The following is a 17486-nucleotide window of genomic DNA, read 5'->3' as shown; positions in this document are numbered from 1 at the left end:
TTAGCTAGCATGTTGCTAAGTGGTTAAATTTTTTACTATTACTGCCGTTATTATTATTACTATTTCTATTAATTAATGTAATTAAAATATTAATGTAATTATTAAGGCCGCTAAAGTGGTGCAGCAGTACACTATCACTGCGATCCAGGGTTTGAATCCTCTGCGTGCTATCGACCGGCCTTTGCGAGGCCGCTCATCGCTGGAGCAGGTCCGGCCTCTGCTGTGTGGTCAAGGGGCAATACTGCACGATTCTGTGCTCTGTAAGGCTCCGCCCCTGCCAGGTGAAAAGAAGCGACTAGTTGGAGAAAGTTGGTGGGGGGGAGGGGGGCATGACTGAACTGTGGTGCAAAAGGGGGAAGTGCATGTCAAAAAAATCTGAAAACAGCAACACCTACAGTCTGGTAGAGGAACTGCCACGGGTGCAGAAGAAGACGAATAAGAATACGTAGCATGGTCACCCATACACGCTCAGACTGGTGAAAACATGTGGCTGATGTCTCTACACATATCAGAGTGATATGTAGATGTGCTAGCTTGCCACCCCGCTCACCCATTGTGGTTGTTGTACAACCACCAGCAGGGGTCACCAAAGTTCACAGGAAAACATGCCTTGGAAGCATTGTGTGCCGTTTGCTCTAAAAAATAATGAAAACACACTACGGAGTTGTGTAACGAGCGAGTGAACACGTCAGACGTTCCTTTCTTAGTACAGAGAAACGTGAAAACGATTGGTACATTCATACTACAGATCATCCTGATGTGAGGCTAAAGAACGGGAGGATTTGAAAGTATGTGAAAATAAAGTGTGCAAACCGTCGAGCGAGTGAAAATCAGAAACGTAACCGGAGAGTAAAGCGTTTATTAAGAGCAGAGACGCGAGGGATCATAAATATTTACCTTCTCCGGCGCAGCGGGGAGCGGAGGGGGTATCATTATCGAACCGTCACTCAACATCAGGCCGGCGTGGCTGGCGGAATTATGAGAGGGTTATGATGAATAACACGACGCCGCTTTTTAAATGAAGCGCATTAACAGGCCGCGGGGTTTCGCCGTCGAATCGTAAATCTGTTGGAAGCCGGACTGCGACGTGACAGTCGCCGGGCCACACGCAGAGACGCCGGACCCAGAGCTAATCTGGATCAAAGAGGCGAAGGTTAAACGTCGACCCGGTGACAGAAGTCCCAAAAATCTGAATCAATTCTCCGGTTATAATGAAAAGCCGCTCGACGGCGTCGTTAAAATTCAGCTCGCTTCGCTCAGTACTGCGATTTCATCGAATTTAATCTGCGATTGTCAGAAGGAAGAAAGAAAACGAATCGTTCAGGCGCAGCTCCAGAGCTTATTAAAAGTAAACACACATAAAAACGGGAACATTACAGCATCGTTTGGTTTGTGTCGGAGAGACTTGTGCTGGATTTAATTTCCTTTTAATTTCGTATTTCATTCACACTTTTTTCCTCACACACATAAACCCACCCAAACACTTCAGGATTGCGGAATAGCACAATAGCGCCCTCATCTGTACAACATCTGCATACATAACCTCAAAGTAACACAGTGAGAACAAAGCGTGTGTGTGTGTGTGTGTGTGTGTGTGTGTGTGTGTGTGTGTGTGTGTGTGTGTGTGTGTGTGAGATTGTGTGTATGAGTACAGAAGGATATCAGTGAATAACATGCAAGTGTGTGTGTGTGCGTGTGTGTGTGTGTGTGTGTGTGCGTGTGTATGAGTACAGAATGATATCATTGAATAACATGCAAGTGTGTGTGTGTGTGTGTGTGTGTGTGTGTGTGTGTGATTGTGTGTGTATGAGTACAGAATGATATCATTGAATAACATGCAAGTGTGTGTGTGTGTGTGTGATTGTGTGTGTATGAGTACAGAATGATATCATTGAATAACATGCAAGTGTGTGTGTGTGTGTGTGTGTGTGTGTGTGTGTGTGATTGTGTGTGTATGAGTACAGAATGATATAATTGAATAACATGCAAGTGTGTGTGTGTGTGTGAGTGTGATTGTGTGTGTATGAGTACAGAATGATATTAGTGAATAACATGCAAGTGTGTGTGTGTGCGTGTGTGTGTGTGTGTGTGTGTGTGTGATTGTGTGTGTATGAGTACAGAATGATATCATTGAATAACATGCAAGTGTGTGTGTGTGTGTGTGTGTGTGTGTGATTGTGTGTGTATGAGTACAGAATGATATCATTGAATAACATGCAAGTGTGTGTGTGTGTGTGTGAGTGTGATTGTGTGTGTATGAGTACAGAATGATATTAGTGCATAACATGCAAGTGTGTGTGTGTGTATGTGATTGTGTATGTGTGTGTGTGTGTGTGTGTGTGATTGTGTGTGTATGAGTACAGAATGATATCATTGAATAACATGCAAGTGTGTGTGTGTGTATGTGTGTGTGTGTGTGAGATTGTGTGTGTATGAGTACAGAAGGATATCAGTGAATAACATGCAAGCGTGTGTGTATGGTGTAAGTGTGTGTGTGTGTGTGTATGCATTCAGTGTTTAAAGCAACTTACAGTTGTGACCGAATATAATCCAAGCTATTAAAGGTTAAGGGCCTCACTCAAGGGCCCAACGGTGAGTGTAAACTTGGCAGTTTTGGGGTTTGAAACAGCGACCTTCCGGATAACCAACCCAGCTGTCAACACATTTTAAAAATATGATTTTATTTAATAAAGAACAAAGTTTCCCAACCCCTGTAACACCTCTGTACAGACGCACATTTACTAGTTAAGCCAATTTAATGCTTTTTTATACCCAGTAAGAGCATCACCTGTTTTGGTTTATTTTTTACCATTTTGCAGAGTTTAGTGTAGAAATATTTAAAGGGCAACATGATTCACAGCAATAAGGTCCTGGGTTCAATTCCCAGATGGGTGGCCAGGGTTTTTTCTGTGTAGAGTTTGCATGTTCTCCCTGAGTCAGTGTGGGTTTCTTCCGGGTGCTCCGGTTTCCTCCCACAAGTCCAAGGACTAAAAATTGCCCTAAGTGTGTGTGTGTGTGTGTTTGTGTGTTTGTGTGTGTGTGCTCCATGATGGACTTTTCTGCCTGTCCAGGGTGTTTTCTGCCTTTCGCCCAATGAACCGGACCCACCGCCTCACTGACCGGGATGAAGAGGTTGTAAAAAAGACAATTAATGTATATTTACATTATTTACCAAATCTACTGTGCTGTTTTTAATTAAACCTTTAAAAGCTTTATACCTACTGTCCTAACTGTTTTGAAACCGGGTTTGTAAACATGCATCACACATAGATGAAAAACATGAATGACTGGGCTGTTTAAGGTGCTTGGTGTGTGTGTGTGTGTGTGTGTGTGTGTGTGTGTGTGTGTGTGTGTGTGTGTGTGTGTGTGTCCACGTCCATGTCCATCTCTCCTGCTGTTCACAAGGTCTGCTGCCGCTGGCACGAGCCTGTCACCACCACCGCTCCAGCATCTGTTCCACCCAGTACCAAACACAGTCCAGCCAGACAGACCACCGAGAGATGCTGTCCTAAACATTCATAAATAAATCATAGATCTTTTAATTCCACTGAACATCTGGAGACTCTCTGATGTACTAACAGATCAGTAAAGTAAAATTCATCATCTGTTGCGGCCCTTTAAATGTAAAGCACCTCATAGACCAGCTAACTTATGATAGACAGACAGACATAGACATAGAGAGAGATAGACTGACAGGCAGGCAGATAGACAGACAGCAGGTATTGATAGATAGATAGATAGATAGATAGATAGATAGATAGATAGATAGATAGATAGATAGATAGATAGATAGATAGATAGATAGATAGATAGACAGACAGACAGACAGACCGACAGACAGACAGACAGACAGACAGACAGACAGACAGACAGATTGATAAACAGACTTACAGACAGACAATTAGATAGATAGACAGACAGACAGACAGATAATTAGGCACAGATAGATATACAGACAGACAGATGGATAGGCACAAACAGATATACAGAGAGATGGATAGACAGACGGACAGATTATGCAGACAGACAGACAGATTATTAGGCAGGCAGACAGACACAGACAGACAGACAGACAGATGATAGATAGATAGATAGATAGATAGATAGATAGATAGATAGATAGATAGATAGATAGATAGATAGATAGATAGATAGATAGATAGATAGATAGACAGGCGGATGGATGGATAGACAGACAGACAGACAGATAAATAGATAGATAGACAGACATAAAAACAGGCAGGCAGGCAGACAGAGAGATAGATAGATAAATAGACAGACAGATAGATAGACAGACAGACAAATGGATAGACAGGCAGACAGACAGATGGTGTTGTGTGTGGTATGTCTGGTACTTTGCATCTGACCATGTGAACTACTTTCTTTTATTGTTTTGTATAGGAAATCAATGCATTCGCAATGCACCATGGGTAAGCTGGGCTCATAAGATCCAGTCGTATTGACTTCAGCAGTCACCTAACTGTCAATTAACAGACATCACTTGACCTAACTGGGATTCAACAAACGGTCAAACTGGGATGAAAAACTAGAATGGACCGCCATGCATTAGAATAGCCAGCGGTCGATGGCGCCTCCTCACCTGAGACCTTCAGCATGCACGACGTTGTCTTCTATCGCTCTCAGAGTCGTTAGCATGCAGGACCACGGGGGGCTCCACCAGCTTCTCGTAGGACAGCGCCATCATGATCTGAGCGAACATCAAACACACAGCAAGCTCAACATATCCGAATACTCAAACCTGTGGCAGTGTAAAGCCTGCCTGACTGTGGACAGCCATACCAAAGCTTGCAAGCGTGAGGTTCTCACTGACCGTTATGAGCGTGAGAAGAAACAGCATCATTCCCAGCATCACGTACAGATTCCCAGTCAGACCACCAGCCCAAAGTGGACCCAGGATGGTGGCCAGACCTCCGACGGAGCGCCGCACACCCTGACTAAAACCTGCACGTACACACAACATTAACATTTATATTCAAAGTGACTTACAGTACTGTGACAGTATACAGTCTGAGCAATTAAGGGTTAAGGGCCTTGCTCAAGGGCCCAACAGTGGCAACCTGGCAGTGGTCGGGCTTGAACTAGCAACCTTTTGATTATTAGTCTAGTACTTTATCCAACAAACCCTTACACAACAAGTTTGGTTCAATCATGACAGGGAGCTGTTTTCCCTACGGAGCTCCGCAAAGGTTGGCCAGATGTATGTTTTTCCAGCAAGCTTTACACCGCCATGGGCCGTGCAAGAGGGAAGTCAATGCTCCCACTGTTGGTTATGGTTACAAAAGCCTGGAAACCTTAGTAGGATACATGGCTTCACGGACTTCATAAAGTACCAGGAGATTTGAAATAAATCTCTGGCTACCGCTGCCAAAAAGCTAGAGCTGTCCACACAACATAGTCTGACGAGCACAAACTCAGGACTGTTGCTGAGGCTAAACACCAAGGAACAGTTGAGTCCCTCTTTTTGTGGCCAAGGGAGGTCCACAAAACAGAAACCCACCCAGGAGCCTGGAGGTCTGGAGTCTGGAGACTCCTCGACCGTATGAGGCATTACAGAGGAAGACTCAGTGCACAAATGTTTCCCACGCTGACACAGCAGCTACTAAACATGAATAAATAAAATTCTGCTCGAGAATGTTTAAGACTGCCGGTGTAACCAGTCCCCGAGGAGAGCCGAGGCGTTTAGGACATTATATTCATGTCCTGCTTCCACAAACCTTGTGTCTTCTCAGCGGTGACCTTGGAGAAGAGGGAGACCTGGGACACGGAGACGAAGGGAAGCCCCAGCAGCTGCAGGAACACTCCGATAACGAACACGGTCAACTCCAATGCAAAACCGCCTTAATAACACATTTACATACAAATATATAGTAAATATAGTCATATATGTACGTGTTATATACATCAAGGCCGTAATCACAATATATATTGGTGAGCATGAGCTTGAAATAACCCCCCCCACATATAAAAATGTTCCCCCAACACAAACATATTCCACTCATGAGCTTTCTGTAATTTTAGGACTCGTCATTGTTCCAATCAGTTGTTAATATGGCAGGAATGTTTTAGAATGCCCCCTCATCCCCCCTTACGTCACCCAATGTTTAATTCATGGCTACTTCCTTGATATATATAGAGTGCATGGTCAATAGTTATAATTCCAGCCACGCCCTTTGCTCATAATGCATAAATTAATCATATACTCTCAACATGCACTTTATTAGGTATGCTATCTGGTGCATTCATTGATTATTGTATAAGCTACAATTAGTATAGAAATGTACTTGATAAGAAAGACAATAGTTCTAGTACAACCAGGGTACGAGTTCCTTATAATGAGGCCAGTACATTCAAATAGTAATTAAAAATCCCAACAACACTGCTGCACCTGCTACACTCATACCAGAATGACACGCACTACTATATTATCGCCACATTATTGCTGAGAATGATCCACCATCCTGTAATATCTGGTCAGCGGGGTTTGCTTTTGATTGATAAATAGGGTAGAGAGGGGATGATAAAGTCTACAGAGCAACACATTGGTAACAGTCAGTAATTGTATACTTAATGATTTCATCTGTATTGTAGGTGTAGCTTATATAATGATCAATAAAAGTGTGTACCAGACAGGTGTACCTAATAAAGTGCTCGATGAGTGTATAATAAATAGCATGCCTAAAACTTTGTGGCAGCAGATTGGGGAAGGCCCTTTCCTGTTCCATCTTTACTAAGCAAGGTCTATGCACACATGATTTGAAGAGTCTGGTTGGAATGAACCTCAGTGGCCTGCACAGAACCCTGACATCAAGCTCGATAAACGTCTTTGGGATGAATTGGTACACTGATTGTGATTAATGCCTGATCCGACGTTTTTTCACATTTTATTCCTTTCTTCCCAATCTAGTCATATCTATACAGAGAACCACGCAGTACTATCTGCGGACCAACCATCTCTTATCTCTCATTCAAACAGGGATGTTAGGACGCAATAAGACTCCATTCGATCAATCTCAGTGACGGACTGGCGAATTAGACCACTGCGTCCATGACGTATAGTTTTTTGACTGAATAGGCATATATTATTATTAGCACTCATGGAAAACTTGGGTAAAAAAGACCTTTGAGGTTAATTTCATACTAAAATTTGAATGGAATGCAACATCAAGAAAATAATATTTACATATAAATACATGAAATATAAGATATAGATTTTTAGGCAGTCAAATGGCGTTTTAGGGGTGCTCAGGTGGCGCTGCGGTAAAACACGCCAGCACACCAGAGCTGACGTCTCGAACTTGTGGGTTCGAATCTCAGCTCCGCTACCGGCAGGCTGGGCACCTACACGAACAATGATTGGGGATTCCTCATAAATGCTGCATTTGCGACCTCTGCTGGCTGATTGATGGCACCCGCATTAGGGGCGAGGGACGATGGGATCAGTGTGTGACTCTCCATATGCGAGACTGATTCACATATAAGCCCGCCTGGTGCAGGTGAAAAGAAGCGGTCGGCTACTGCACACGTGTCAGAGGGGCGTGTGTTAGTCACGGTTCTCCTCGGTCAGATTGGAAGTCAACGTCATTATAAAGGTAACTGGATACGACTAGATTGGAAAGAAAATTAGGGGAAAAGGCAAAAAATTAATTATTTAAATATAAAATATAGATTTTTAGGCACTCAAATGGCGCTCTAAGTGGTGACGGGTGGTTGGTGTCATGATTTAGGGATCTTTTTCTTACAGGGGCCCCTGGAAAAATTAGTAGGATACATGATGGACATAATGGACTTTATAAAGTACCAGAAGATCTAAATTGTGATTTGAAGAGTCCATTTGAGGGGATGTAGGAACCCGTAGGTTCTGGAGAGATTCGGTAATAAGAAGTGCCTCATTTTGACCCCCATCCCCCTTTTTTACCAAAGGTAGCAGTTCTGGATCTGACTGTTTGTGCTGCGTTTTTGTGCGGTTGCTCATCTGATCAAAAAACAACCGACAACTGCAGCAAGAAAACAGCATCGCTACACTCTCACCACCTGGCATCAAACAGAGCCAGCATATTGTAGATGTCCGAGCACAGGTGCATGCCAGCCTGCTCGGGCAAGCGGCCAAGCGTGGTCTCACACTCCACCACACACACGCACACACACACACACACACACACACACACGGACAGACAAATACTCACCCCTGGGGTCGGCAAGGAAAATGAGGCACCAGACGCAGGCCGCACAGCTGATGAGAAGGCCCGTGGCCAGCAGCGCCCGCTCCTCCCACGCCCGGCTCAGCCAACGCACCAGGAAGAACCCGGCGATCACCTCCACGCCACACAGTCCGTACATCACGCTGTTCCCCAGCTCAGCGAAGCCGAAGTACTTCTGTGTCAGTGGGGTCACTATAGTCTACAAGGGGGGTGAAGATTTACATTTAGTAGACGCTTTTATCCATAGCGACTTACAGTACTGCTCAAGCAATTGAGGCCCTTGACAGGCCCAACAGTCGGCCCTTGACAGTATATTGTCTAAGCATTTGACGGTTGAGGGCCTTGTTTAAGGGCCCAACAGTGGTTGCCCAGTGGTTGCACACTTGAGGGATGAGGGCCTTGCTCAAGGGTCCAACAGGGACAGTATATTGTCTAAGCATATAAGGGGTGAGGGCCTTGCTCAGGGGCCCAACAGTGGTTGCGCAGTAGTTGCGCAGTTGAAGGGTGAGGGCCTTGCTCAAGGGTCCAACAGTGGTTGTGCAGTGGTTGCGCAGTTGAAGGTTGAGGGCCTTGCTCAAGGGCCCAACAGTAGGCCTTTGACAGTATATTGTCTAAGCATTTGAGGGGTGAGGGCCTTGATCAAGGGCCCAACAGTGGCAAACATGAACTAAACATCAGGTGTGTTTTTACCTTCCATCCCACTTTATTTTGTAATTTAGACATACCCAATTCTTCCGCATATTTGGCCTGTCATCACACAGTGAGCATTGATCTGAATGGCCAGCACATGCTTCCTCCGAGACATATCAAGCCAGCCACCACCTAATTTTGACCCCTTCAGGTGTCTGGAACTGGCCGCTGATTCTTAAGGTGACGCTGGACAGTCTGTGATTCCACTGGTTTGACTGGAACTTCTCAGTGAAGAGTGGATGCTGGTCGCTCTCACCTCAAGTGCAGTTTGATTGAAGAGGGTGATGAACTGGGCGGTGAGGAGAACCACCACTTCCTCCCTCAGGAACTCTACACAAAACCAGAGTTAAATAAAGACAAAGAGAGAGAGAGAGAGAGAGAGAGAGAGAGAGAGAGAGAGAGAGAGAGAGAGTGTGTGTGTGTGTGTGTGTGTGTGTGTGTGTGTGTGTGTGTGTGTGTGTGTGTGTGTGTGTGTGTGTGTGTGTGGAAAAGGTCTGGCCTGAGTTTAAAGGAGCTGCAGACTCTCACAGTACATCTGAAACCCTGACAGACACTCAGTTCATCTCCTTCAGTCACAGCATGAGAATCAATACAAAGTGATTCATCACACACATCCACGTACAGCCTGGATCAGCTCACTCGGCCCCGGGGGGAATGGAAACCATTTTTATACACCATATAACCACAAGTACAAAAGTGTGTGGACACCTGACCACTGACTGGACATCTTATTCAAAAACAATGAACACTAAGACGGAACTGCCGTCCACTACAGCGATATCTGCACTCTTCTGGGAAGCTTTTTATAATGTGTGCCTGCAGGAATTTGTGCCCATTAATGAGGACAAGAGATGGAGTTGGACACAAAGTGCATATTTATGATCCAACTAGGTACACTGATCAGCCATAACATTAAAACCACCTCCTTGTTTCTACACTCACTGTCCATTTTATCTGCAGCTTACCATATAGAAGCACTTTGTAGTTCTACAATTACTGACTGCAGTCCATCTGTTTCTCTGCATGCTTTGTTAGCCCCCTTTCGTGCTGTTCTTCAGTGGTCAGGACCCCCACAGGACCACCACAGAGCAGGTATTATTTAGGTGGTGGATCATTCTCAGCACTGCAGTGACACTGACATGGTGGTGGTGTGTTAGTGTGTGTTGTGCTGGTATGAGTGGATCAGACACAGCAGCGCTGCTGGAGTTTTTAAACACCGTGTCCACTCACTGTCCACTCTATTAGACACTCCTACCTAGTTGGTCCACCTTGTAGATGTAAAGTCAGAGACGATCGCTCATCTATTGCTGCTGTTTGAGTCGGTCATCTTCTAGACCCTCATCAGTGGTCACAGGACGCTGCCCACGAGGCGCTGTTGGCTGGATATTTTTGGTTTGTGGACTATTCTCAGTCCAGCAGTGACAGTGAGGTGTTTAAAAACTCCAGCAGCGCTGCTGTGTCTGATCCACTCATACCAGCACAACACACACTAACACACCACCACCATGTCAGTGTCACTGCAGTGCTGAGAATCATCCACCACCTAAATAATACCTGCTCTGTGGTGGTCCTGTGGGGGTCCTGACCACTGAAGAACAGGGTGAAAGCAAGCTAAAAAAGCATGCAAAGAAACAGATGGAATACAGTCAGTAATTGTAGAACTACAAAGTGCTTCTATATGGTAAGTGGAGCTGATAAAATGGACAGTGAGTGTAGAAACAAGGAGGTGGCTTTAATGCTATGGCTGATCAGTGTATATCCAAAGCATAGACTCCTAGCCCAAATACAACACACGGGAACAGTACACACCTCGGCTGGCGCTAAACTTCTCAAATGGGTCATCTTGGGCAGGCTGAGATGACCCCAGGTCATTCGAGAGTTCCGTCTCAGTCTGATCAGACGCCACCAGGCCATAGGAACTTGACCCTGGTTCAACCTCCGGGCCCACAAGAGGTTCCTCGTCCTCCTTTCCGACACGGCATAGGGCGGTTTGGTTCTCATCCAGCGGAGGAAGGTCCCAGTAGAGGAACATCACGGCAAACTGAAGCAACACCCACATGACACACATGAAGAGCTGGAGCAGATGCAGCAAGAGAAAAGAGATATAAAGAAATATATGGTCAGCTTATCGATATCACAGTACCAATCTTGTCTGTTATCTGATAGTTAACATGAGTTGACTGCGGTGTGAAATTAAATCTGATAGGTCAGAAATATACATACAGCAACAAATGAATTGAACAAATGAAGTTTGTGGCATGAGCTCTTAATTCTTTGATTGATAATCATTAGGTCTAGTTTGCCTGCACCCACTGGACTGAGCCACAATCACTACAACGGAAAATTTAGGACGAAAACCCAAACAGTCGCCTTCGTGCACCTTCGTCTCCTTATCTGTATGGTCAAATATAATCCAAGCACTACAACACAGGTCTGTCAGGGAGTACAAGCTTCTGAAAGGCAGGGGTCACTGTCCACAGTCAAGTAGGTTAGGCTTAGAGGTTTCAGTGCAAAAATAAAGCCTCTGATTTAAAACCTTGGATGTTGCTGAACACATGGACCAAAGAAAATGCATTTCTGCAGTGGAGCTTTGTGGTACACAAAAAACAGGCATGGCAGTCAAGCCCAACAACACTGTACCTACTGTAAAAAATAGTGGTAGAATTATGGAGCATTGCGGAAAGTGGGCAACATATTGAAGCAGGGTTATTCCAAAATTTTGTCCAACCTCAAACTATCAGCCCAGTAAAGTGGTAAGGATTCAACTGCAGTGTCAGTAATATAAAAAAAATAGAACCGTTTCAGAAATCACTGAAATCTTAACACTGACAAGACACACACTGATGAGCCAAAACATTAGAAGCACCACCCTACCCAAAAAATGTGCATGTTAATAGTATGATGTGTGTGTGCCAGTCTTACCCCGGGTACCGTGTACTTGTTCACGACGAACGGCCCCAGACGAAAATTGCACAGGCGCAGAAAAATGTTGCAAGCGGGACCTAAAGACGACAAAGTATGACATCACAAGTGTACACAGACCAAACTCTCATATCATTTATCTTCAAAAAACAGACCTGGGTCCCAAAATGTAATTATTTAATTATCTAAAAGTGAAGGTGAAAATGAGCACATACCAAACAGGAGTCCGGCCTGGCGTGACGCCATCACAGCAGCGAACACTCGCGCCCGTTCCTCAGGGACGGTGGTCCTGGTCAAAAAGCTGAAGATGGACGATCCCGCACCGGTACCAATGCCTGAAAAACAAAAATACTATCAGATGGCACCTTAAATACACCGTAAATAGGTCAAAAACACATGTGGGGGTGTGGGACTTGCAAACAAGATGCAAATGCAGGTTCTAAAGCCCTGATTAAATTCTAATAATACTTACTACAATAGTATTAATACCCACTGCAGAAGTATAAATCCTCACAACAATAGTATAAATCATCACTACAATAGTATTAATACCCATTAAAATAGTATTAATACCCTCTGCAGTAGTACAAATACTCACTACAGTAGTATAAATACCCACTACAATAGTATAAATACCCACTACAATAGTAGAAATACCACTACAATAGTAGAAGTACCCATTAAAATAATATAAATACCCACTGCAGTAGTACAAGTACTTACTACAGCAGTATAAATACCCACTACAATAGTATAAATACCCATTAAAATAGTACAAATACACACTACAATAGTATAAATACCCATTATGCTTTTGGATTCCAACAGATAGTTGTAGGTTGTGGGAGGCATTTAAATCCTTCAATCTTTTAATTTTATAATGTCCAGGTACTTTTTACACCTTCAGCTGAATGTTCCATTTTTTCTAGCCCTTCCACTGCCTGCTGTACCTCTAAATGTAATTGAAGTCTCTGGATCGTCAATAATAAAGACTCTGTTATTAAACAAATGTTAAAAAAATACAGAAATAAGTAAAACTACTCTCACCTGCAACCAGTCGGCTGGACAGTAGGAGCCATTTTGAATAGCCCATGAAGTACATGAAGTTGCCTGTATAAAGAAACACAAATTTAAATGTTTTTAATGAATTAAGTGGTAAAATACATGCGGACCATGCAGCATTTGCACACATACAGTATTTAATATCTATAAATACACATGAAAATTACTTATGCAGAGTGTACAGAGTGTTAATATTTTTTTGTAATTTTTATTGTTACTATTTTCTCTACTGTTGTTACTACCTCAACTGGAGAGATGCCATGCAAAATTGCATTGTACCCTTGTATAGTGACAATAAAGATTCAGTTCTAAAAAGGAAGCTGTATCGTTTAGTGTTATTAACATAATTTGACCTGTGTGATTCGGATGTCACAAAATTATGTCATTTTATATGCTTTGATTAATTATTAGTCTTTGCTGAATCGCATCAATACCATTCAACATTTTTCAGGCTCTGACTGGACTTTGGTTGAAATTAGATCATAATAAGTTGTTATACATTCTGCCTGTGTTGTGTACAGTGGCAAAATTGAGCAAAAATGATGTAAAACAGCCGGACGGCATATATTAGCTTAAATTTGTATGGCAATAAAAAACACTTTTTAGTCTCCTTTTAGTGCAGTAGCAAACTGGGACTCCTAAACCTCGGCCCAACTTTACTATCATTTGAAATTGCTCTTTCAATAAATTCCTATTGATTGGCCCTCTGAAAATCTATAGCTGGACACCAATTTGCAGAACACTTCTTATATAATAATATTATATATATATTTTTTAGAATATAGTTGGGCAGCACGGTGGTTCGCCTTACAGCAAGAAGGTCCTGGGTTCGATCCCCAGGTGGAACGGTCCAGCTCCTGTCTGTGTGGACTTTGCATGTTCTCCCCGTGTCTGTGTAAGTTTCCTCCGGGAGCGCCGGTTTCCTCCCACAGTACGTGCAAAGGAGGTGAATTGAAGATACAGAATTGTCCATGACTGTGTTTGATATAAAACTTGAACTGATGAATCTTGTGTAAGCAGTAACTACCTGTCCTGTCATGAATGTAAACAAAAATCCTAATAAAATAAATAAATAGAATATAATTGACAGTTTATATTGTCTATGTCAAAGGACACACTTTAAATTATTAAATAAAATTCTTTATTTCAAGAATATTTAAGACATTAATAACTGAGGAATTGTCGCTTCTTTATACTCACCTACAATCTCAAACAGATTGGAGAAAAGGATGATGGACTTTGTATTGCGAGTCCTGTCGGACCAGCACCCGAATAACGGTCCGGACACAAGTCCACTGAAACTGAATGCAGACAGACCGAGGCCAAGAAAATATGGAGGAGCTTCCAGAATCTGCAGGTACCTCCATATGGTGGGAAGGATAACGGCTTAAAGGTAAAGACAAAGAAGAGATGATTACATCTTGGTCCTGATATTTGATTTCAACTTATTAAAGCATTTTCTTTATTTACATTGGGAATTTCCTTCAAGGCCCCTTTCCTGTCTGATTAAGTATTGAGATTTTGAGACTCACCATATTCGATACCACTAAAGAAAAACAGCAGTCCGATTGTGATGAAGGAAAGTTTCTTCTTACGTTTGTAATCCATCCGTCCACCAGAGCTACAGCAACGTTACTTTCCTCCAAACTCCTTCACTGCTTCATTTTGTCCTGCGACGCTTCTCCAGCGACCAGACGAGAGACGTGATGCTCTCAATTAAAACTCGACTCCAGACAGAGTCGGTCTCAATGTCTCACACTGTCCTGCATCACAGATTCCTTCACTCAGAATCTGCTGGTCTCTTGTCCTCCTCTTCCTGTCTGATTTAATCTGATCTGAAAACTTCTCACGTTGTAAACAACAAGTTACAATAAAACCCAAACCGGCTTCATCCAGGAGCGGCCCTGAAATGTCTAAACACTCCTGAAACAGTAGACTGAGCAGCTAATGTAATATTAATCACGCTGAAAAAAAGATGAGGTGCAATCCGATTCCACCCAAAAAACAGTTCCAGTTTCGTGCCTTGATGATCTGAGAGGCCTTTTAGTGAAGATGGATCGTATATTAGCTCCAACTCCAACAGATTCACTAGCACATTAACGAGGACATTTCTGCAGTGGTGACATTTATGCTTCAAAACAATACTTCATTTACTACTGTTTTCTGATATGTATTTAAAAATACACATGATACCCACTACAATAGTATAATTATCACTAATATAGTATAAATACCAGCTAAAACAGTATAAATAACCACTACAATAGTATAAATACTCACTAAATAGTATAATTATCACAAATACTGTATAAATATCCACTACACTAGTATAAATATCCACTACAATAGTACAAATACTCACTTCAGTAGTAAAACTACTGAGTAAATAGTATAAATATCCACTACAATAGTATAAATACTCACTACAATAGTATAAATATCCACTACAATAGTATAAATACTTACTACAATAGTATAAATACCCACTACAGTAGTATAAATACCCACTACAATAGTACAAATACTCACTTCAGTAGTAAAACTACTGAGTTAATAGTATAAATACCCACTACAATAGTATAAATACTCACTACAATAGTATAAATACTCATTACAATAGTATAAATACCCACTACAATAGTATAAATACCCACTACAATAGTATAAATACCCACTACAATAGTATAAATACTCACTACAATAGTATAAATACTCACTACAATAGTACAAATATTCACTACAATAGTACAAATACTCATTACAATAGTATAAATACCCACTACAATAGTATAAATACTCACTACAATAGTATAAATACTCATTACAATAGTATAAATATCCACTACAAATACTCACTTCAGTAGTAAAACTACTGAGTAAATAGTATAAATATCCACTACAATAGTATAAATACTCATTACAATAGTATAAATACCCACTACAATAGTATAAATACCCACTACAATAGTATAAATACCCACTACAATAGTATAAATACTCATTACAATAGTATAAATACCCACTACAATAGTATAAATACCCCCTACAATAGTATAAATACCCACTACAATAGTATAAATACTCACTATAATAGTATAAATATCCACTACAATAGTATAAATACTCATTACAATAGTATAAATACCCACTACAATAGTATAAATACCCCCTACAATAGTATAAATACCCACTACAATAGTATAAATACTCACTATAATAGTATAAATATCCACTACAATAGTATAAATACTCATTACAATAGTATAAATACCCACTACAATAGTATAAATACCCCCTACAATAGTATAAATACCCACTACAATAGTATAAATACTCACTATAATAGTATAAATACCCACTACAATAGTATAAATACTCATTACAATAGTATAAATACCCACTACAATAGTATAAATACCCCCTACAATAGTATAAATACCCACTACAATAGTATAAATACCCACTACAATAGTATAAATACTCACTACAATAGTACAAATACTCATTACAATAGTATAAATATCCACTACAATAGTATAAATACTCACTACAATAGTATAAATACTCATTACAATAGTATAAATATCCACTACAATAGTATAAATACTCACTACAATAGTATAAATACTCATTACAATAGTATAAATACCCACTACAATAGTATAAATACTCACTACAATAGTATAAATACTCACTACAATAGTATAAATACTCACTACAGTAGAATAAATACCCACTACAATAGTATAAATACTCACTACAATAGTATAAATACTCACTACAGTAGAATAAATACCCACTACAATAGTATAAATACTCACTACAGTAGAATAAATACCCACTACAATAGTATAAATACTCACTACAGTAGTATAAATACTCACTACAGTAGAATAAATACCCACTACAATAGTATAAATACTCACTACAGTAGAATAAATACCCACTACAATAGTATAAACACCCACTACAATAGTATAAATATCCACTACAATAGTATAAATACTCACTACAATAGTATAAATACTCACTACAGTAGAATAAATACCCACTACAATAGTATAAATACTCACTACAGTAGAATAAATACCCACTACAATAGTATAAATACTCACTATAATAGGATAAATATCCACTACAATAGTATAAATACTCACTATAATAGTATAAATACCCACTACAATAGTATAAATACTCACTACAGTAGAATAAATACCCACTACAATAGTATAAATACTCACTACAATAGTATAAATACTCACTACAGTAGAATAAATACCCACTACAATAGTACAAATGTTGTGTCAAGAATAATCATACTGAACTAAACTGTACTAAAGCTTTACACTGACCAGTTTGAATATTGAGCCCGTTTGATGCCATCTGTACTGTGCCAGCCTCGGTTAGCTTCAGGCGTTTCCAGCACTAAACAGATGTGCTGCACTGTTTTGATCACTTACATATTTTTAACATCAACATTTGGTGAATAATACATGGCTTCTGGGATTCGGGGGGCATGAATTATTTACTACGTCACTTTATAGAGTGCTGGTGAGGAAGATTTACTATTTTTGAGGCTTGGAGTAGGAGAAC

At 41.1% G+C, this 17486-nt stretch overlaps 1 protein-coding gene across 1 annotated transcript; it reads right to left on the bottom strand.

Moving 5' to 3' along the window:
• Positions 1-4609: 4609 nt before the first annotated feature.
• Positions 4610-14501, bottom strand: mfsd8l2 (major facilitator superfamily domain containing 8-like 2). The gene is made up of 11 exons (XM_062992835.1): positions 14426-14501; positions 14094-14279; positions 12879-12941; positions 12047-12166; positions 11832-11911; positions 10719-10983; positions 9166-9239; positions 8205-8418; positions 5736-5858; positions 4832-4962; positions 4610-4708 (listed from the first exon to the last, which is right to left on the bottom strand). Exons 1-11 carry the CDS (start codon positions 14499-14501, stop codon positions 4610-4612), a joined length of 1431 nt encoding a protein of 476 aa, XP_062848905.1.
• Between the last annotated feature and the right edge of the window lie 2985 nt (positions 14502-17486).

Source organism: Trichomycterus rosablanca, chromosome 4 (assembly GCF_030014385.1).
Source record: "Trichomycterus rosablanca isolate fTriRos1 chromosome 4, fTriRos1.hap1, whole genome shotgun sequence".
Classification (NCBI taxonomy): domain Eukaryota; kingdom Metazoa; phylum Chordata; class Actinopteri; order Siluriformes; family Trichomycteridae; genus Trichomycterus; species Trichomycterus rosablanca.
This window is presented reverse-complemented; position numbering and strand designations above follow the sequence as displayed.

What these genes read in the sequence shown, in the direction of transcription:
- mfsd8l2 (XM_062992835.1), bottom strand. Translation starts at nt 14,501, where the DNA reads ATGGATTACAAACGTAAGAAGAAACTTTCCTTCATCACAATCGGACTG. An exon ending in GTCCAGCCGACTGGTTGCAG is followed by an intron (nt 12,167 to 12,878) that starts GTGAGAGTAGTT and finishes TTTGTTTTTCAG; the next exon opens with GCATTGGTACCGGTGCGGGA. An exon ending in CCAGGCCGGACTCCTGTTTG is followed by an intron (nt 11,912 to 12,046) that starts GTATGTGCTCAT and finishes TGTCGTCTTTAG; the next exon opens with GTCCCGCTTGCAACATTTTT.